Genomic DNA, 22,497 nt, shown 5'->3' with positions numbered 1-22,497 from the left:
CCGAGCGCGGAGGAGGAGGAGGAGGAGGAGGCCGCTTTTAAACCAACGCTTTTAAGCGCAGCGTGTCTCCCGTCGGCTTCCGTCCCAGATGCTCCCTCCTCCTCCCCCGCCCCTCCCCTCCGTCGCCTCCATCTCAAGCCGTCGCTAGTGGCGTAGCCGGGTCTTGTTCGGGAGCCGCGTCAGCCGCCGCGGAGTCGCCTAGCTGCTCGCCGCGCCGGGTGGGGAGCGGGAAGCCGGTCCGTGAGGGGAGGGGAAGGGAGAAAGAGAGAGAGAGAGAGCCATGGGGGGAGAAGCGTCCCGCCGTCGCCGCTGAGAGAGGCGCCCGGGCCCGCTCTGCTCTGGCTGCTGGAGCCATGGACAAAGCCGTCGGCGGCCAGGTAGGGAGGAGTCCGGCGAAGGAGCCCGCCGTGCAGCGACCGACCCCCGGCTGAGGGGTTGCTAGGCAACGGGGGGGGAGGGCTGGCCCGCAAACCAACCCCTCCCCCAAAATCCTGGGCGGAAGACCCTTGAGGCAGCTGTGCCTAGGGGTTAGTGGCTGAGGGGTGCCTAAGTAAAGAGGAGGGGGCGGCGGCTGAAATGGTGAGGGGCTTAAATAACGCCCCGGCCTTCTAAATCTCAGGCGTCCCCTCTGCGCCTCCTGTGCTTTTGTTTTGGTTTCTCAACCTGGGCTTTTTAACTCCGGGGGCGTGAAATGACTTGTAGTACTTGCTTACGGGGAGTCGCCCGAAGAACTCGTCTGCTGTGGAGGCGGCGTACAAATGCCACCGACACGTAAACAAACCGAGAGGGTGCTTCGTGTCGCGGTAGTAATAATAATAATAATCGTGGGCGGCGGGGGGGGGGAGCGGCAATGGGAGTTATGGGGCTTGAGTCCTATACCCGGTCCCTACCGCGGGTGGGATCGGGCCCGAGGGGAATTAGGCGAGGTTGCCAGGGCGGTGAGGGATTTAAAGGGATTTGTTGAAGCTCTGGGAGAAGGAGCTGTTTATACAACGCTCTCACTCTTGACATCCGTAGGGTGGTCTTTATAAGTTTTAATAAGCAAAGGATATATGTAGATTGTTCCCCCCCCTCTCTCTCTCCCCACCCCCCACCCCGCAATCTAAATTCTGCAGCAAGGAATCTGAATTCTGGAGTAAGAAAGCAAAGGCAAAGCTAGCAGGCGTTGAACATGGGCCACTGGTGTTATGGGTGTGGGGGGTGTTGAAGATTAAATCGCCAGCTATTGCTAGCTGAATGATGCTGGTTTCCGTAGCAGTAATACATTAAAGTATGCTTCTGTATGGTATTGTGGTTAGTGTCGAACTGCGACCTCTGAGACTTAAGAGTTCAAAACCCCACTCAGCTTGAAACTCCCTTTGTGACCTTGGGGCCACTGCCTCTCTCAGCCTAACTCACCTCATGGGGAATTTGTGAGGATAAAAGTAGCTCCATGGATAGAAATTTCAGGGCTTCAAGACACTTTTGCTATGCATTGTTTCAGTGACTTCTAAAACACATCTGCATGACACTCCAGTATTTTTCTTATTGCAAAGTATTGGGGAGGCTAGCCACAAGGATGGAAGAATATAGTGGCTTGTCTAATGCCACCTAGTGAATTTTGAACTGGGAACTTATTTTCTGTGCTTTATTGGTGGGAAGGAAAGGATGATAATGCTGACAAATTATCAAATTTCCAGTCTTGGCAGGAAAGACCTGGATTAGCAAATATAGTAGTACTTGGCTATAGTCTTGCAATGCGAAAAGGAATGAGGTCAGAAGGAGGAATGGGACAGAAAGTGCATCTCTCCCCAGGTTCTTCTTTGAGGCTAAAATCATTGTCAGTGACTGACTTGAGGGTTGAATATCCTTCACCTCCTCTTAAAGTAGACTAAATTTTCCAATAAAGCTGGACTGCTATCAGCAATGGGCATTTCTTCGCCTCACTTTTCACACACCTCTTTCCAGTTTGAGGCAAGTGGGGAAGTCAGATGGCTTTTAGAGCGAGAGAGATTTGTCCCTGAGAATTTCAGGTATTACTGTACTTCTTAGAGGGCAAACTATATGTAACTCACATTTAAATGTAAATAAAGCACCAACACACTTGATTAAAAGCGAAAGGCTTTGATTTTGAGTTGAGGGAGTGTCTACTTAAACCTTTCCTTACCAGTTGATTCTTATATCAGTATTGTGCTTCTCTCCTCCAGCCCCATCCCTTCCCCTCCTCGGGGTTCCAAAGTATCAACATATGTCTGGAATTCTTTGCAGGGAGAACAGCTGGTAGAGTAGAAAAACAGTTGGAAGGACAAGAGTTAAACATCCCTTGCTTAAAATTGGTGCCTCTTAAAGTTGCTTGATTTAAAACACCACCACCATTGGGGCTTCATTGCACACACTTACTTGTTTTGTTTGTAATGTTTAATTTGACCCATTGGCAGAGGTTAAACACATTGTGGATGCATTCAGACAGCTTTTAAAATTAAGATATTAAACATTTTGCCTTTATAAGAACAACCTAGTTGCATTTTTAAGCTAGTAATCTGTACACAACCATAGTTTCCCATTTCACCTGTACTAGGAAAATGAACTGGAAACCATGGTTAGAGATTTCCTAGTTTATCAGCCATGCAATGAAGAGGCTTTCTAAGTGGGCATGGTTTGTACATACTGCAGCATATTTAGCCAAGATAAGCTGAAGCAGACCACTGACACTTGCAAGACAAGAGTTTAAACTTTAGTCCACAGAAGGTATCCTCTTTATAAAGTTGACTGACTAATATCAATCTCTTCAGTTTATTATCACTATCATTTTTAATTACCTGCACTTCACCCTAAGGTCACAGGACAAGTTATAAAAAAACACAGTGCTAAAATCAGTTTAAAACATAATCAGAAAAATAAGGTGGGTCCTAAAAATACAGATTTCATGTACCAAAAACCAGGATAAAGAGGTGTGTCTTCAGCGTTCACCAAAATTGTGTAATGAAGATGCCGGATGAATCTCTGTGGGGAAGAAGTTCCAAAACCTAGGGCCTACTACAGAGAAAGCCCTCTCTTAAACCACCTCCCTTGAGCTCCTGTGGAACAATCAAGAGGGCTCCCTCCGCTGATCTTAAAACTGGTGGAGGTCTGTAGGAAAGATACAGTATTTCAGGTATTGGGGGGTGGGGGCTGAGTCAATTGGGGCTTTAAACACTTGTAATTGGCTTCAGAAACAAACTGGTAACTAGTGCAGCTATTTTAAAATTGGTTTGGTGAGATCTAAGTCCAGAACCCCAGCTAGGAATTTGGTTGCTGCATTTTGGGCCAGCTGAAGTTTCTGAGTCTTCAAGGGCAGCCCCACCTAAAGCACATTGCAATCATCCAATCTGACCTGGGATAGCTCAGTTGGTACAGCATGAGACTCTTACTCTCAAGGTCATGGTTTTGAGCCCCACACTGGGCAAAAAGATTCCTGCATTGTAGGGGGTTGAGCTAGATGATCCTTGGGGTCTCTTCCAACTCTACACTGCATGACCCATACACAATGCAGCCAGCCTAGATTTCAGACCACAGATCTATGATCTGACCTAATATTAGGCAGCAGCATATGTTCCTAAATGTAAATTTCTACCCAAATCTACAATGTTTGGTCTGATCATGGTTGTTTGGGGTTACATACCATTTGTTTTTATTTTTAACAGGTCTTTTGTGTTGCCTGTAGTTTCCATGAATATTTTTAAAAATTGTTTCTGAAGGCAGAATGGTTACTAAACCACAGACATCACTCTTGTTGAGCAATATGTTGTGGATTAATTAGTAGGAATTGTAATTAGCCTTCAGGTGACTTCATGAAATGGTTACTTCCTTGTTGCATTCTTCCAGTACAGTGGTACCTCAGGTTAAGTACTTAATTCGTTCTGGAGGTCCGTACTTAACCTGAAACTGTTCTTAACCTTAAGCACCACTTTAGCTAATGGGGCCTCCTGCTGCTGCCACGCCGCCGGAGCACGATTTCTGTTCTCATCCTGAAGCAAAGTTCTTAACCTGAAGCACTATTTCTGGGTTAGTGGAGTATGTAACCTGAAGCATATGTAACCCGAGGTACCACTGTATCTTCCTGTGTCTTCAGTTCTTTGCAGCCAGCCATTATCTGGATTTTAGTAACTAGGCATGGATAGCTGTAGAAGAGGGAGAAGCTCAAGATGACTCCAAGATAAAATAATAATGATGATTAGGTTCAAGGAGAAGGTCTCATTCACAGGAGTGGTAGAGCCACTTGCTTGCAAAAGGCCTCAGCTTCACTCCCCAGTATTTCTAGACAAGACATAGAAAGGCTTCTTTAAAACCCCGAGGTGTTATTGCCAGTCAGCATAGACAGTACAGTGGTGCCTCACAAGACGAAATTAATCCGTTCCGCCAGTCTCTTCGTCTAGCGGTTTTTTCATCTTGCGAAGCAAGCCCATTGACGGCTTAGCGGATTAGCGCTATTAGCGGCTTTTAGCGGCTTATTGGCTTATCGGATCAGCTGATAAGCGGCTTACCAGTTTAGAAAAAGGGGGGGGAGGGAAAAAAACCCGCAGGAACTCGCAAGACATTTTCGTCTTGCGAAGCAAGCCCATAGGGAAATTCGTTTTGCAAAGCGCCTCCAAAACGGAAAACCCTTTCGTCTAGCGGGTTTTCCGTCTTGCGAGGCGTTCGTCTTGCGGGGCACCACTGTAGTAAGCTAGATAGACCAGTGGTCTGACTTGGTTAAAGGCAGTTTTTCTGTGTTCCTGTAACATTTGCCTGACATTTTTCTTTAGGGGACGAAAGGGTGTGGGTGGGCATTGTTGGTTTTAGTCCTCTTAAAGTCGTATGTTGCATAGTATTGTGCCAGGCAGCAGGCACATGCCTTCACAAGATATCAGTGTTAGAAACTCAGATATACCGTATTTTTCGTCCTATAGGGCGCACCGGCCCATAGGACGCACCTAGTTTTTTTTGGGGGGGGGGTTAAAAAAAATTATTTCCCCGCCACCAGCCACGGGGCTGGGGCGGGGGAAGCCCGAGCTTCCCCCGACCCCAGCCCCCAGAACAGGCTGCCGCCCGCAAGCCTTGCGAGCCCACAGGACCTCCCGCCGGGCGCGCAAGGCTTGCGGACATCTGCCCGAAGCACGGGGCGTGCTCCGGAGCGCGCCCCGTGCTTCAGTCTGCAGGCTGCCGCCCGCAAGCCTTGGGAGCCCGGCGGGCACTACCGCGGGCTCCCAAGGCTTGCGGATAGCTTCCTGAAGCCTGGAGAGCGAGAGGGGTCGGTGCGCACCGACGCCTCTCGCTCTCCAGGTTTCAGCGAAAGCCTGCATTCACCCCATAGGATGCACACACATTTCCCCTTCATTTTTGGAGGTGAAAAAGTGCGTCCTATAGGGCGAAAAATATGGTATAAGCTAGGTGCCAAATGGCTCCTTAAACCAGGTTTACAGTTGCCAAATAACTAAATTAGGAAACAGATTGCAAAAAGGAAGGTTGGTATCCTACCTTGTATCATGCATCACTTTAAAACAACTTGTTCTGTGATTGAACAAATGGCACGATATGTTCCTTATGCTGCCACGTTGATTTAAAGGCATCACATTAAGACAAGTTATGACTTGGCATGAATGCAGGGTCTCTAAGAGAGTAGATTGGGGCCATTTTGCTCCTCCCTAGTCACTCTGCTACTGCACTGATTTGTGAACTAGGCCAGTGTCTAATCTTAGTAGCTCCTTTTCTTGGGAAGTATCTGCTCTAATGTAGAGTCAGCCTTGGCCTTTATGAAGTCATGGAGGTACAAATCAAGGTTGGATAAGATAGGCTCTTACAGTTTTATAATGCAGTTGTTTCTAGTAGTAAGTTTTAAACTCTTTAAAATGGACTTGGATTGTGATAGGGAAGGAGGAGTTGCATTTTGTTAATCCAAATGTAATCCAGATATAGATTCAGTTACTAAACATCATAGTTGTATCATTAAAAATAAAACACATGATTTATAAAAAAATATTTTTATGAATACAGTAATGAAATAGGATTGATCATTAAAAGTCTTCCCGTATTGGATCCTTGTTACCTGGTAGGTTCATGCCCAAGTAATGTTAGGAATGAAACCTTACAATCCAAACATAATGCATTTTTATACAGATGCAAATCCCTGTGGTCAGTAGGAATTGTTCCTGTTAATTGTACATAGGATTGCATCCTAACCTAATGATGTTTGGCCTTGTTTAGAAGCTAAGTAATAGATTACTTTATATGAGCTTCATGTATTACTTGTACCCTCATGTAGTTTATAGGGAGACCTCTTGGAAGTTGTGTTAATTAAGCACAGTCAGTAGAGCATGAGACTCTTAATTTCATGGTCATGGGTTCAAGTCCCACGTTGGGAAAAATGATTCCTGCATTGCAAGGGGTTGGACTAGATGACCCTTATGGCTCCTTCCAACTCTGCAATTCTGTGATTCTGTAAACACAGTGTAGGAGTAAGGAATTAAATATGAAAGTTATGAGGAGGTGTTCATGTGAACAGGTTGTTCAGTACTTAATGAAAGTACTTAGCATTTATAAAATGGTAGTGCTACTGCCCACTCATGTTACCTTGTTTTATAGCTTATCTGTTTGAATAAAGCTAAGACACAAACAATGGAAGCTCTAAGATTGCACATGACATGTCATATAATGTATATTATATGATATGATATGACATGTCATGTGCAATCTTAGAGCTTCCATTGCTTGTGTCTCCACCTATCAAAGATTTCATACTGGCAGTATTGAGTTTGTAAAAGCATTTCACCCAATGTGTTCATTGAATATTGGTTTGTAGATACAGTATTCCCAACTAAGGGTTGCATGCCTTAGTATACCCATTTCCTGATCGGAATTTGCTTTGTCTTTCTTGTGTATCTTTAAAAAAACAGCCATTCATTAGTCTAACATGCAAGCAAATGAAACAGTTTGTATGATCCTTTTTAAAACAGATAAATGATGCATGTTAATCTGAATCTGTAAGATGTTCTGTTTGGCAGTTAAGCTGGAACAGATAATAAAAAGTGGTGTGAGTTTTCCAGACAAAATGTAATAGGAACATTTTGTTCTGCTTTAAATGGAGATCTGATTTAGCATGTATATTTGACTTGCATTTAGTAAACAATATCTGATCCCCTCCCAGTAACCAAAAGTAGTTTGACTGAAACATATATGAGAAAAATGTCAAAACAATCAAGTTGTTTTAAATGTCATATTCAAAGCATTACTTAGAAATTAATTTTTAGAAATACTCCAATGAAAATGTTAAGACATAGCTCAATAGCATACATTCCCCTTAAGCTATTTAGTTCTTAATAACACATTACTATTAATTTACTCAGAAGTAAGCCACATTGAGTTCTAGAGTGCTAACTCCGTAGTAAGTCTGTTTAGGATTCCAGCCTAAGGGAGAAAAAGGAAGATGCTGAAAATTAACATATACTAATTTTAGCATGCCTGGACTGCTGCTTGCATAAGTGTTTGCTTTCTAGTGAGAGTCTCCTGAAAAATAAAAGTTTGCTTTTAAACATTACTACTACTATATTGGTTCCATTTGCCTAATGTAACTTGTATTACATTAATGCACAGAGCAGTCCTAAAAGTGGAGAAATTACTACCCCATCATTGATTAAAAAGTAAGATTTTTCAGACAGAACTTTGCATAAAATGCTCCTGCTATCTTCTAGTCAACCACCATATTTCCAGTTCCTTAAAATTGCATTAAATAATCTAACTATAGCCACATCTGTTTTTGTGTTTACAAAGCGACTCTTAAAATAGGCAAAGTGTAAGTTCTTAATATGCTTGTTGCTGCATATTCTCAATTTTAAAACTGACCAAAATATTTTTTTTCAAATTGCCGAAAGATAAAAGGTCACTATTATAACTAGGCTGCTTCTTTTTCCAGCTGTTAGCCAGTATAAAACCCAACATTATTTTGAATTTGAAACATAATATGTAGGCATCTGCCTTGTGTTAATTACACAAAGTGCCTTCAGCCGACAGCACTATTCTGCTTAGAAGGACAGCATGGGTTCTGTTTTAATGGGTAATATTGAACGTCTGTTACAGGTTTTTTGTATATTGTAGTCTAAAGATTAAACACAGTGCTGTAACTATAAGACAAAGTTTACCAGTCTGTTCCTGCTAGTGTCATCTTCTGTCGCTGCAGCTGCTAAATAATACAGTAGCCTTTATATTGAAAACAAAGGTGGCTTTATGTTAAATATCTTGGAAGAAATGTAATGGTCAGTGGGAAACATATATAATGAGCTATTGCATACATTCTGTAAAATTAAACTGAAAACTGGGCAAGTCTTAAAATCCTGTGCTTTGAAAGAAAATCGCTAACATAAACAATAGAATATGTAAGTACTGATTGTTGTATTTATATAGTGTCACCAGTGTGCATGTTCCTTTAGAGGAAAAAGAGGTTCCTGTGTAATCCATACTCTGATAGAAGTGGAAACAATAGACAGATTGTTATTTGCAAATGGCTTAATGTAGAGGCTCTGAAATCAAAAGCCAAACTTAATTCAAACTAAACCTGAATAAGAAAACACTACACTAATTAATCTTATATCCTGCTGTTTTGCTCAAAGGTGGGTTTGGATTATGAATTATTATTAAATATATTTGTGTAGTCACCATTCAATAAATATTTCTTGTGTAACTTGCAACAAAATACTAAACACATAATACAGTGGTACCTTGGTTTGCATATGTCTTGGTTTGCATATGTTTTGGATTACAAACACGTCAAACCCGGAAGTGCGTGTCCCTGTTTGCAACCTTTTTTTGGATTACAACCCATTTTATTTGGATTAGGAACAAAATTTTTTTGGAGACCCGATTGGCAAAAGCATGCCTTGGGTTACAACCTGTTTTGGTTTACAAACGGACCTCCGGAACAGATTATGGTTGTAAACCAAGGTACCACTGTATACAATAACCAATAAAACAAGAAACCTCAAAAAACTTCCCAGTTCTAAAACAGTTTAAAAGTTTGGGTGAACAAAAGGGACTTCAGGTGGTACTGAAAATACCATAAAGTCTCTGTTTGACCATCTCTGGGGAGGCTGTTCCACAGCTGAGATGCCACTAATGAAAAGTCCCTTTCCTTGGTTCCCCCCTGATTTGCTTTGCCTGCTGAAGCTACCTATAGGAAGGCCTCCAAAACAATATTAAGCTTCAGGTTGGCATATGCAGGATAAAGCAATTGGTACTTTAAATTGGGACTAGATTATTTTTGCAGGAAAGAATTGAAGGAGGCCTTGAGTTTAAGCACTCCTCCTCTCCTCTGGTATGGACACAAGTGGCCGTAAAGCTTTCTCTTCCCTTTTAGTTTAACCACTAGGTTATCTGAACTATGGTTTGTTGAAATAAGGCGGGTGTGTGTTTGTGCGAGCACACACACGGCAACAAATGGCTCCTTAAACCAAGGTTACAGTTGCCAAAACAGAATATCTAGTTGCCATTTTGGGGCAAGACATATGTAAAGTTTTATTTTTTTAATGACTGTCTATGATTGATTATCTGTTAAACATCTGGCTAGTTCAGATGACAACATAGGGCAGTGATGGCCAAACTTGGCCCTTCAGCTGTTTTGGGACTACAATTCCCGTCATCCTTGACCACTGGTCCTGTTAGCTAGGGATGATGGGAGTTGTCGCAAAACAGCTGGAGGGCCAAGTTTGGCCATCACTGACATAGAGCTAGGTTAAGAACTTTGTGAACTTAAAAAAGAAAAGTCACTTGATCCAGGGACAGTCCACACACACACACACACATATATATCAGCCTATTCCTCCCTCTTCTTAATGATGACACAGACCATTCATAATGTAAGAATATTCTTACATTACTGTGAGCAGGGCAGTGGGGTAGGGTAAGTGAAGGCAAACTACAACGATTAACTGTAATGTAGTTCACTGCTCCTGTTTAGGCTGCACAGAAAAAGCATTTTGGTTCCTGAAATTCATTCTAATTCTGCAGATAAAATATAACTGATAGAATTCTGCAGGATGTGGTATTAGTGTGTGAAAACAGTCAAGATTCAATTATCCCCAGGCATGCACCTCCAGATGGTGGAGATGTCAGGTGCTGCCATCCTGGCACCCAGGTATTTTCACTTGGTTGCAAGTGGCCAATAGGCAGGTGCAAAATGTGCCTGGCTAATTTCGAACACTGCTTCAAACCATAGGTTATAGGTTTGTCTCAATTAACCATAATTACGATTAAGGTGTGAGTGTCATGACCAGTTGCAGTGAATCTAAAACAGAAGCAAAAGCTCTCAAACTCATTGCAGTTGTGCCAGAAGAGGAAAGTGGGCCTGACTTGTTGAGAGTATTATTGCTGCATCGGGTATCATAGCTGAATAGCTTTCCTTTGGGAGGGTAACTTTTCTTCTGCAGGTTTTTAAAAAATTAAATAAATACTTTGTCAGATTTGTTTCTTACTAGTATATTTCCACTAGTACACTTCCTTCTCTTGAAAAACAAAAAACCCAGACTCTTGACTCTTGATTGAAGTGCATAACATTGGAAATCAGTTTTCTATTTCTTTGAAATACACTACTTTGCCCAACAGTTATCCCCTGATTCTAGGAAGTGTGGGACACTTGTTACAGCTCAGTCTTTTGCAAATGTGTTTGGAAGTAAGTTATATTTTGTTAAGTGGAACTTGTTTTTGTTTTTTTTTGTTTAGAAAAGGGTGCATAAGACTGAAGCTTCACCTATCAACAATAAGTGATTATTCATCCTTAAATAGACCCACCGAAAGCAATAAACTTAAAGTAACAGTTTTCTTGGGAGTGTAACTCATTCCATCCTCATTTAGATTGATCATGTGCAATGCTCTAAATGAGTGATGGCCAAACTTGGCCCTCCAGCTGTTTTTGGACTACAACTCCCATCATCCGTAGCTAACAGGACCAGTGGTCAGGGATGATGGGAATTGTAGTGCAAAAACAGCTGGAGGGCCAAGTTTGGCCATCACTGCTCTAAACAGTATCTCCTATGCTTCCTTCCATCATAAAATTTCATGTCTTTACTGCAGATAAATGTGTGGCACAAAACATGACTGTCTTTAATTGTTTTCCTATTTTGTAATGTGCATTCTTCAGAAGACTGAACTTAGGTCTGTTGTGCATATTTCCTTGTGTGAGATAATTGTTTGCGTAGTTGTCACCTCCTCTCTGGTTACTGCTCTGGTGCTTTACATAAGGGATATATTTCCTGCACATGGAACTAGAATAAATTGTGTCAGTGTGTAACAGTCCATGTAGTATTCTACCAGCTTTGGAATTGCTGATCTTAAATGCAATTAATTTTGCTTGAATAATTTTGACTGGGGAAATGTAACATGGTAAACCTACTGAAAATACAGCCCTAGTGGCTATGACATACTTAAGTACTGACAGCCCAGAAAATACTCTAGTTTATGTTCCCTAACATTTTAACATGTTTCTTTCCCTTCCCTTAAGAATGTGAAACTCTCTGCTGAAGTAGAACCATTCATTCCTCAGAAGAAGGGTCCGGATTCACTTATGATGTCTATGGCGTTACCTACTGACAGTGGAGGAGTTAATGGCGTGGAACCAGCTCCTATTCCTAGCTACCTGATTACTTGCTACCCATTTGTTCAAGAAAACCAGTCCAATAGGTAATTAAATATATTCTGTGACTAAATAAATGAATGTAAACATTTTCTGCACCTGCCATTTAGTTTTCTCTGTTCCCTAAAATACTTGGAAGCTTTCACACTAAACTTCAGCACTTAAAGCTGAAATTTTCTGCATGTTTTCTTGGGTGTAAGCTGTTCCAAACTTAGTGGCACTTGCTTCTGGGTAGACATGTGAGGATTAGATTGCATGTTAGTTGAATAATATGGTTGTAGAAGGAACTTATTTGCTTTCTCTCTAGTTTTTTTTTTTTTTTTTAAACCATTCAGAAAAATCATCTATTTTTTGTGTCTCCTGAATGAAAGGTGGTGAGGCTCAGACCTTCAATCCACCTCTTAAATTTGCTATCTGTTAGAGCAGCGAAATTAGCTTCATGCCACTTCCAAAACGAGGCAGTGGCCTCCATTTGCTGCCTTCTTTGCATAGTTGCTGAGAATAGATGAAAGGCAGAAAACTGTTCATATTTTCACCGAGCATAGGACTATGATGAAACCTCTGGAAACATCATGTAATTCAGGTCTCCCTTTGATGTTTAAGGCTGCAATTGTAACCCCATTTACATGGAAGTAAGCACCATTAATTCAGCAGAATTTAATTCTGAATGGACATTGTGAGGACTTGGCTATAATTCTACATGTAAAAACATAGGACTGCCATGCTAGTATAGCACTTGATATCTCACAATAGTGTAATACTTAGCTTGTGCAGTACAGTTTGGTGCAACTAGTTCCTCATACCTCAAACTGGACAGCCATATGGACACAGTGGGGAAATGTATGTGGGATGGACAGCACTTAGCACTTGCAGAATCTTTCTTTTTGGTTTTAAAGGAAATAAGTGGTGCTGGTGGACCGTTGCGCACTTAACCATTCAGAAAGTGAATTATTCTCTTCCTCTCCACAGGCAACTTCCGCTGTATAACAATGATATCAGATGGCAGCAGCCTAACCCAAACCCTGCTGGTCCATACCTTGCTTATCCCATTATTTCTGCCCAGCCACCTGTGTCTGCTGAATACACGTATTACCAATTGATGCCAGCACCATGTGCCCAGGTCATGGGCTTCTATCATCCTTTTCCAGCCCCTTACTCAGCACCCTTCCAGACAACAAGTGCCATAAATACAGTCACGGCAGAATGCACGGATCGCCCAACCCAGCCCAACCAGGTCTTTTCATTATGTAGCCAGCAGAGTAGAAGCTCCAACAGGGGACCAGCTGTGCAAAAAGTAAGTCCATTTAGCAAGCAACATAATCAAAGGATGAATGGCTAGTTTGGAATATATCGGTGAAGTATATGTTTGTCAATACAGTCCAACCTCGGTTCTCGAACGCCTCCGTTTGGAACATTTTGGCTCCCGAATGCCAAAAACCCGGAAGTAAATGCTCCGGTTTGCAAACGTTTTTCTGAAGCCGAACGTCCGACGCAGCTTCCCCTTGGTTGTCGAACATTTCGGAAGCTGAACAGGCTTCTGGAATGGATTACAGTGGTGCCTCGCAAGACGAAATTAATTCGTTCCGCGAGTCTCTTCGTCTTGCGGATTTTTCGTCTTGCGAAGCACGGCTATTAGCGGATTAGCGCTATTAGTGGCTTAGCGGCTTAGAAAAAGGAAAAAAAAAAGGAAAAAATACCGCAAGACGTTTTCGTCTTGCGAAGCAAGCCCATAGGGAAATTCGTCTTGCGAAGCACCTCAAAAGACAGAAAACTCTTTCGTCTAGCGAGTTTTTCGTCTTGCGAGGCATTCGTCTTGCGGGGCACCACTGTACCTTCAACAACCAGGGTTTGACTGTATCCGTATCATTGTTGTAAAACATTATGCTGGAAATAAAAATCCTTTAAAAAAATGTTTTACACCAGAAATGGAAGAATCTAGAAAATATTTTTGTACAGAGAATAAACTTTTTGAATTCTGCATGCATTATCGGGGCAGCATAGAGCACAACCTCTCACTTGTTCCCTTCCTCGGTCTGCTTAGGCCAGGCATGGCCAAACTTGGACCTCCAGTTGTTTTGGGACTACAATTCCCATAATCCCTGACCACTGGTCCTGTTAGCTAGGGATGATGGGAGTTGTAGTCCCAAAACAGCTGGAGGGCCAGGTTTGGCCATGCCTGGTTTATGCAATTGGGCATGCACAAAAGCCCAAGCCTAGGTGTTGTGTGATTCAAGACTTTTTCACATGTAGACACACATATATGATAGTTTTTATCTGATACAGGTATCAAAACTAACAAAAGTTAAAACAAGTACTCCATATAAAATGCACCTTTCTGAAAGATAAAATAATTCTTTTTTATTGTTACCTGCTTAGGATTTGAGGATAAAGAAGTTTGAAAAAAATAAGTTTATTTTGCCAGCAGAATATGATGGTCACTGAGCTGTCTAAAAAATAGCCTTCCAATATATTTTGCTATATCTAGTGCACACAGGTCCTGTTGAATTCAGTATGTTTTACACATGTGCAGTTGGAGGCAAGATTGTAACCACAGTGTCTGTACACGTCTGTTGTCTAGAGTAATGTAACGTTCACTGTTTTATTTTTTAAAAAGTGGTGCAGTATCAGCCTAATTTCATTTTTTGGTGTTTCTGAAGTGCTGTAGTAAGATTGTAGTGTTGAACTCGATACATTTTAAAAACCTTTACCCTTCCTTCTTGAAAATCATGAATACATCTAGCTCACATCCATGCAAACATGAATAGGTATCATATTTATGTGCAGTGGTACCTCTGGTTGCGCATGGGATCCATTCCGGAGCTCCGGTCAGATCCCGAGGAATTTGCAACTGGAGGTACCTGTTCTGCACATGCGCACAACACGGTAGAGCGCTTCTGCGCATGCACACGCAATGAAACCCAGAAAAATACTTCTGGGTTTGCTGCGTGCGTAACCTGAAGGATACACAACCAGAGGTGTGCATATCCAGAGGTACCACTGTACTTGCTTTTGAAATTTTATTTTTAAAATGGTTAAATGACAGTTCTTAAAAAAACACAGGCAGCCATACGGATGTAATATTTTTAAAAACTCTTAAAAGCCACCATAATAGTAAATTGCTGCTTTTGGCAAATTAATTCCAAAATGAATTAATAGTGTTTAAGTGCTGCCTAACCTCTGCTTAAGATGTATTAAAAGCAGTTAATTTATCCATTTGAGTTACCCTTAATACTGTCTTCCATAATTTCAAGACTGATAGAATTCTGGACCATTTCCAATTCTTAATTATCATACTTGGACACCTACCAAAAGCTTCTCAATACATTTTAAAAAATCACACTTAACAGTTATACTTCAGTAAAGCACTGTTACTGAAATGTAAGAATTTCAGCAGCTAGACATGCTAGGCTTGGGTTCCAAACACGTTGCAGTAGCTGGAACATCAGAAGTGTTAATGTACCTAATGTAGAAATCGTAGTTTATTAGTTATCAGTACAGATAGATGAAAGCTGCTTAGCAAAATATGAAAGATCTTTAAACAATGGACTGTACTTGGTACTCATTATTTATTCTTTGTTTCGTATGTAACATACGTTGATTTTTTGTTAAAGTGCTGATTGATCTAAGGTTAGTTTCCAAATGTTTGCAGATAATATTAAATAATCTGTGGTTATTTTCTGTGGAAATTGTCTTTCCTAAACCAAGTCCATTGGCTTACCAAATAAATCTCTTTCCTTGGCTAATCATTTTAAACAGCAACAGCCTCCACAGATACACATAAAAAGCAAAAGACCTCCAGTGAAAAGTGTTGCTATCCAGAAAGAGACCAGTGCGTCGGGCCCTGAGAGCAGACCTAAAATTGTACTCTTGGTGGATGCTTGTCAGCAAACAGGTACAGTAATATTCTGTGCTTAAGTGAAATTTCCTTGTACCTGAAAAGGTCCTTGTACAAAGCTTATATAGGAATATCTGTGATGGAAGTATTGGGTGTTCCTCCCATTCTGGGATGATATGCTTAATCTGCCTTGGCTCCTGGGTAAGTTTACATTGGCTATTAGGCATCATTCACATGGTGTATCTCCCTTTTGCCACTAATATTTCTGTCTTTTTAAGTTAAATTTTATTCAGTTCTTTTCTCAGAACATAGTCTTATGAACATAATCACAACTGACAATATATTATTCCTTTCAGTCTAGCTGCCCAAGTCCGAAATTGGTCCAGTGAGGGCTAGCTGTGCTGAATGGTCACAGAATGCTGACCAGGGCAGAGTGGGAATGGAATATGGGGAAGAAGGAATCGTTTATTAAAAACGAGCATAATTAACTAGAATCTGGGACATTTCCCACACAACATAGCAACAACTGTTCTTACTTGTTTTTAGCATTTTGTATTTTATCTGTGCTGTTTTAATTTGTGTAACACTCCTTGAGTCCCATTGTGGGGGGGAAAGTGGGCTATAAATGAAATAAAAATAGGTACCATCCATTGCCTATTTTGCACTTTAGAAACTCAAGCACCAAGGTTGTAGAAGGAAGCGGAAATTATTGCCATCTGTACTTGTAACAAAACTCTCTGGCAATGGGTTGTTCTAGATAGCTATCTAGAATGCCTGATAATTCCATTACTATTGTGACAGCTCTTCTTAACTGCTTGTATGTTTGTGGAAGAAGACTAGGTTGCTCCAAAGAACTGTTAGTTCTTAGTAATCCCACTTGCCTTGCATTGCAGACTTTCCATCGGAGATCGCAAGCAAATCACTGTCTGAGAGTGTGAGCGCCATGCACTGGAAACCAAAAAGCAGGCGGCGGCGAACTTCCCATCCTGCGGAATCCTCTAGTGAGCAAGGGGCTAGCGAAGCAGACATTGATAGTGACAGTGGTTATTGCAGTCCTAAACACAGCAACCAGGCTGCTGGTGTGACCTCAAGGAGCACAGAATCTGCTGCATCAAATGTAGGTAAACGCCTGAAGTGCTTAAAAGGGATGAAGATGGCACAAAATAAGCAAAATCTTAAAATCTCTTCTTTTTTAAATTTTTCAGATGATGGAACCATCAATACATCCAGGTAACTTTCATATATAGAGAGAGAGATCAAAAAATCTCAAGCACTCAAGCTTTGCTGTTTTTGCCAACATTCTCTTCCTAACAGCATCAATAAACCACCTTTTTTTCTATTGTCCTTCCGTCTGATAAATACGCCAGGCCTGAGGTGAAAATTAAGCTCCATAAGAAATGCATATAAGGCTTCATTTTTAATTGTGCATTCCTTCTTATGTTAACACAATGCAAGTAACTTAGAGTAAAGGAACAAAAAAATGTTCGTTTAGAAAGAAAACATGTTGTACTTGGCAGACAATACACATGGGAGTAATAGCTATAGCAAGCCACTTTCATTCAAAATTATCTGATGTGAACCATTAGAACAGGTAAAACTACTGAAAACAGGAACTAATTTTACAGGGTATATACCGTATTTTTCGCCCTATAGGACGCACTTTTTCCCCTCCAAAAATGAAGGGGAAATGTGTGTGCGTCCTATGGGGCGAATGCAGGCTTTCGCTGAAGCCTGGAGAGCGAGAGGCATCGGTGCGCACTGACGTCTCTCGCTCTCCAGGCTCCAGGAAGCTATCCGCAAGCCTTGCGCGCCCGGGGGGAGTTCCCCCGGGCGCGCAAGGCTTGCGGGCGGCAGCCGGCAGCACGGAGCACGGGGCGCCCTTAGGAGGACGCCCCGTGCTCCGCGCAGGTGTCGGCAAGCCTTGCGCACCCGGGGGATCTCCCCCCAGAAGCGCAAGGCTTGCAGGCGGCAGCCGGCACCACGGAGCACGGGGCGCCCTCTGGAGGACGCCCCGTGCTCCGCGCAGGTGTCAGCAAGCCTTGCGCACCCGGGGGATCTCCCCCCGGGAGCGCAAGGCTTGCGGGCAGCAGCCTGCAGCGCGGAGCACGGGGCGCCCTCCGGAGGACGCCCCGTGCTTCGTGCAGGTGTCGGCAAGCCTTGCACACCGGGGGGATCTCCCCCGGGCAAGGCTTGCGGGCGGCAGCCTGCAGTGCGGAGCATGGGGTGCCCTCCCGAGGACGCCCCGTGCTTCGCGCAGGTGTCGGCAAGCCTTGCGCACCGGGGGAGCGCGTGGGGGGCCCTGAAGCAGAGCGCCCCTCGCACCAGGCAGACATCGGCCAGCCCCACAAGCTCAGGGGACAGCGGGGAGGCGCAGCACCGCCATCCCACTGTTCCCCGACCTGGTTTTGGGGGGGAAATAAAGGGGAAAAAATTTCCTTTATTTCCCCCCCAAAAAAGTATGTGCGTCCTATGGGATGGAGCGTCCTATGGGACGAAAAATATGGTATACACAGAGCTAGATTTTGCACCTACCTGTCTCTCCCTATATATATAACTTTCAGTACTGTTGGAGAATGGATATATTTTTTTACACTTTGTTTTTCATACATGGAGTATTTCCTTAAATGTCTGCGGTGTTTATTTCAGGAGCTGTCAGTTGGGCAAGTGTCAGTTCCCAAGCAACTCAGAAAAAGCCTTGGATAGAGAGAACACCTGTTTTCTCAAGAAGTGGACGGCAACCTGAGCAGTGTAGTAACTCACAGGTAACCTTTTCCCATGAAAACACTAAACTTAGTGTAAGTTTTGCAGGTTAAGCAGGGCTGTACATCAGTTTCTTTAAAAGATGAAAACTACTGTAGAAAGCATGTAAAACTGGCAGACTTGTACCATGCATTGATTCAGAGCTATAGAGAGCATTTGGGGATATCATTAAAGGGCACATGAGATTTATAACCATTTAGTCATGATAAGAGTTATTTCATGATAGTTGGGAAAAGTACCAGTCCATAATATGTTTTGGGTTGTGTTTTTTTAATGCACGTGTAGCCTGCCTTTAGATGTAGGGGACATAGCACATCTTCAGAGAGAAGACAGAACTTGCAGAAGAAACACGAGAAGCCTATAACCATAAACCAGTCAAACAGAACAGAGCCAAGTCCTGAGCCCCTCTATTTTGAGGTAACTTTATTATTCTTTCATTCATAGTAATTGTCACACAAAACCCTCACTGAAATTTTTGAGTGGACGATGGCGGCCTTGTAATCGGCTTATCCTGTTTTGTCAGTTCCACTCCACCCTGTCTGCCTCTGGAAGAAGCCAACCATAAGGATTTGCTCAGTGTTACTTGCAAATCTTGTGGTTTCTTTCTTTCTAAACAAACAATGAGTAGAAGCCAAGATTTGTTCTTTGCTTGCCATTTGCAGTTTGTTTGGAAGAAGCAACCTGTGGTTACTGGTTCACACACGATCCTAAGCCAAGTTTCATGGTTTGTTTCTCCTGGAGGCAGGCAGAGCTGAACCCATGAACCTGAGCTCCATGCACCAGCACACTGTTCGTTCAGAGTGAGCCTTGGTTTTATTTTTGACCATGGGTTATTGCACTGTATGGGGAACCTTGGGGCCCAAGGCAGAATGCCACCCTTCAGGTCTCTCTATCTCCTGCTTTGGCCTTGCTTCCTCCTTGAGCATTTTTGCCTGGCTCGCTTGTGTCACTGGACTCATTAAGCTTCTTGCTTGCTTGGATGCCGAACAAAGAGGGATTGGGGAGTGTGAGTGTGGAAATTATTGTACAAAGGTACAAATGACATCTGTTCCTCTTCCCATTTCTGCTTCTGGCACTACCCTCTACTATCAGGCGGCCCCTGAAAGATTGCCCAGGAGGACCTGTGGCCCTCTTGTTCCCAACACCAGGATGATTATTATGTGGAAAGAAGGCTGTTTTTGTGTCCTACATAATAGGCATGCTCATTTTTAAAGCATATAAACTTGCCTTTCGTTGTTACTTTTTAGTGTGTCCCAGCATTTTGCTGCCAGCATCTTCCCTTCTCTAATTGTTGCATAATGAGTGTCTCATGATTGGGCAAGTTATTCTTTTTAAGCATTGCAGAGTGGCATCTGCTAACTTCTGCTATTGGCTTGAGTGAGGCCTTGGTGCCTAGTAGAGATAGAGCCATGCAGACTTAATTCATTTCAAATCTTCCCAATATTTTTATTCAGGATGAAGACGAATTTCCAGAGTTAAACAGTGAAAATGGAAATTCTAAGGGTGGTAATATGCAGCTGAAACATGCCCCTAAAGTGGTAAGAGGCTTTTATAATGTAAATAGTATTTTGATTTAAATTAGCTGGTTTTCTTCGCTAGATATTGTGATTGACTATTGATAATGCAGCAGCAGTGAATGCTTCTATTCTGTGGGAGTGGAGAAAAAGAGAATGTGGTGGAACAAGGTGCAGAATTCAGTTTCATAAGAATATTTGCTTTTAAAGAAGGAAGCATGTTTCTAGCCCTTTATGGCTTGGATTATATGCCCGAAAGTGTGAGCAATGTCTGCTGAAATCTCAAAAGCCAGAGGTGTGGAGGGAGCTTCAACACCTTGCATAGCTCGTTATTCTAGTCATGACTGGAATAACTAACGCAAAATAGAACAGTACTGTTTTTCCCCCTCCATGTGCTTATACCAGCAGCAAGTAAAAAGTTCCAGCCTTTCTGGAGTAAATCATTCATGCTAGTAATATTTTGAGTCTCTAGATTATTTATGAGTTGCCTTTTTCATGTGACCTAAAAGCCATTGGTAGAGGACTGCATCTGCCAAATCAAATAATTGCTCAGACTTAACTGAGATACTGTTTAAATAAAGCACTCTGACCACTTAGGGAGTCCTATATGAGTGTACTAGGTTGTGTGCTGATACAGTTGAGGTAGTTTGGGAAACAAGGTCAACTTGGGCAAGTTTGTGATGAGCTATGCTTTCTGTTGTAACACCTTTAAAGCTGTGCTCTCTCTCCTTGTTCACTCTAGTTGGATGGTTTACCTGAAAATTCTCCAATCAATATTGTGCAGACTCCAATTCCAATCACCACATCTGTTCCTAAACGGGCAAAAAGTCAAAAGAAGAAAGCCCTAGCAGCAGCACTGGCTACAGCTCAAGAGTATTCAGAAATTAGCATGGAGCAGAGAAAACTCCAGGTCTGTTCTTTTTTATTTTATAATCATGATTGGCTGCATATTTAAATCAGGGACAGCCAGCTGGAAGCCTCCAGCCTGGGTACAATCCCCAAAGCAATCATAATCACCAAAGGAGCCCTGGTGAACCTACCAAAAAGTTCATACAGCTTCACTTGCAAGAAGAATGTTCAAGTTGTAATATTTCCTAGAATTACATCTCTCCTTCTAGGTTTTGTAAGTACTGCCTTGGCTATGCCTTTGTTGTTTGTAAGCACAAAAACATTATTGCTATATTGAACCAACGGTATCTTCTAGCACCGCACCCTCAGGAAAACAAATTAAACACCAAGATCGGGCATCCCCAACCTTCAGCCCTCCAGATATTTTGGACTACAATTCCCATCATCCCTGACCACTTGTCTTGTTAGCTAGGGATCATGGGAGTTGTAGGCCAAAACATCTGGAGGGCTGCAGGTTGGGGATGCCTGACCAAGATCATGGGAAGTTTATAATGTCTGGTTAAGTTATGCCTCTGGTCACTGGAGGTGAACTGTACCACTTTTATTCTGATTATAGGAAGCAGTTTCAAAAGCAGCTGGAAAGAAGAGCAAAACACCTGTGCAGTTGGACTTGGGGGATATGCTAGCCGCTCTTGAAAAACAGCAGCAAGCTATGAAAGCTCGCCAGATCACAAATACCAGGCCCCTTTCTTACACAGGTTGGTACATCTCACTTGGATGGTTTTTATAGCCACTCGTTTCTCAGCCATTTTCCACCTAAGGCTAACCTGTGGCCCTCCAAAATCTGTTGGACTGCAGTGGCACTCGGTCCCAACCAGTGTGCCAAATGGTTGTGGATGATTGGAGTACGTTTTTGTTATTCAGTAAATGTTCATACCATTCATGTGTGATGAATAAAGTCAGGTTGGCTTGCGTATGTAATATTATATGTCAGGGTGGCTTATTATAGCTATAAAAAAGTATAGAATACAATAATGCATTAAAACCAGTACAACAACAAAATAACAACAACAACAATTTATTATTTATATCCCGCCCATCTGGCTGGGTTTCCCCAGCCATTCTGGGTGGCTTCCAACAAAAGATTAAAAATACATTAAAACATCATACATTAAAAACTTCCCCAAACAGGGCTGGCTTCAGATGTCCTAATAAAGAACATTAGATAGTTCTTTATTTCCTTGACATCTGGTGGGAGGGCATTCCACAGGGCTGGCGCCACTATCAAGAAGGCCCTCTGCCTGGTTTCCTGCAACTTCGCTTCTCACAGTGGAGGGAACCGCCAGAAGCCTCTCAGCGCTGGACCTCAGTGTCTGGGCAGAACGATGGGGGTGCAGACGCTCCTTCAGGTATACTGGGCCGAGGCTGTTTAAGGCTTTAAAGGTCAGCACCAACACTTTGAATTGTGCTCTGAAACATACTGGGAGCCAATGTAGGTCTTGCCAAGCCAGCAGCAGAAAGCAATGCCCTGTTACAAGTGACCAGCTGCCCTTAAATGCTTTGATGAACAGAGACGTTTTCAACTGGTGTGGAAACTCATACAATATAGACTACAATCATATTTCTGCTGGGAGTAAGTCCCATAGCCAGGGTGCTACCACAGAAAATGCCTTATATTGAATCACTGCCTGATGCACTACAGTAAATGGCAGGACTTCCAGAAGGGCTTCTTCTTCAGATCTCAGGAGCTAGACACCTACAGGTGTTTGGATTTCAAGTTGTTCAGGGCTTTATATGTCAACAGCAACACTTTGGATGCTTCTGAGCCCAATTCAGTCAGTGCAACACTCTCATAAAACTGATGTCATATGGCTTCAATAAGCTACACCACTTTGGCAGTCTGTCAGCTACTTTCTGCACTAGTT

The 22,497-nt window shown here is 42.6% G+C and overlaps 1 protein-coding gene across 1 annotated transcript in view; it reads left to right on the top strand.

Moving 5' to 3' along the window:
* The first annotated feature begins 116 nt into the window (after positions 1-116).
* The window catches only part of SECISBP2L (SECIS binding protein 2 like), a 36,457-nt gene continuing 14,076 nt past the window's right edge, over positions 117-22,497 (top strand). Inside the window, 11 exon segments of the mRNA XM_079953189.1 lie at positions 117-377; positions 11,483-11,661; positions 12,584-12,908; positions 15,371-15,506; positions 16,343-16,566; positions 16,655-16,679; positions 18,096-18,211; positions 18,495-18,626; positions 19,664-19,747; positions 20,466-20,633; positions 21,189-21,330. Of these exon segments, the coding sequence (XP_079809315.1) occupies positions 354-377; positions 11,483-11,661; positions 12,584-12,908; positions 15,371-15,506; positions 16,343-16,566; positions 16,655-16,679; positions 18,096-18,211; positions 18,495-18,626; positions 19,664-19,747; positions 20,466-20,633; positions 21,189-21,330 (1,555 nt within the window). The 5' untranslated portion in view covers positions 117-353.

The sequence above is a fragment of the Podarcis cretensis genome, assembly GCF_951804945.1.
Source record: "Podarcis cretensis genome assembly, chromosome: 14".
NCBI classification, from domain to species: Eukaryota; Metazoa; Chordata; class Lepidosauria; order Squamata; family Lacertidae; genus Podarcis; species Podarcis cretensis.
Note: the sequence above shows the minus strand (reverse complement) of the source record. Positions and strands in the feature narration are given on the sequence as shown.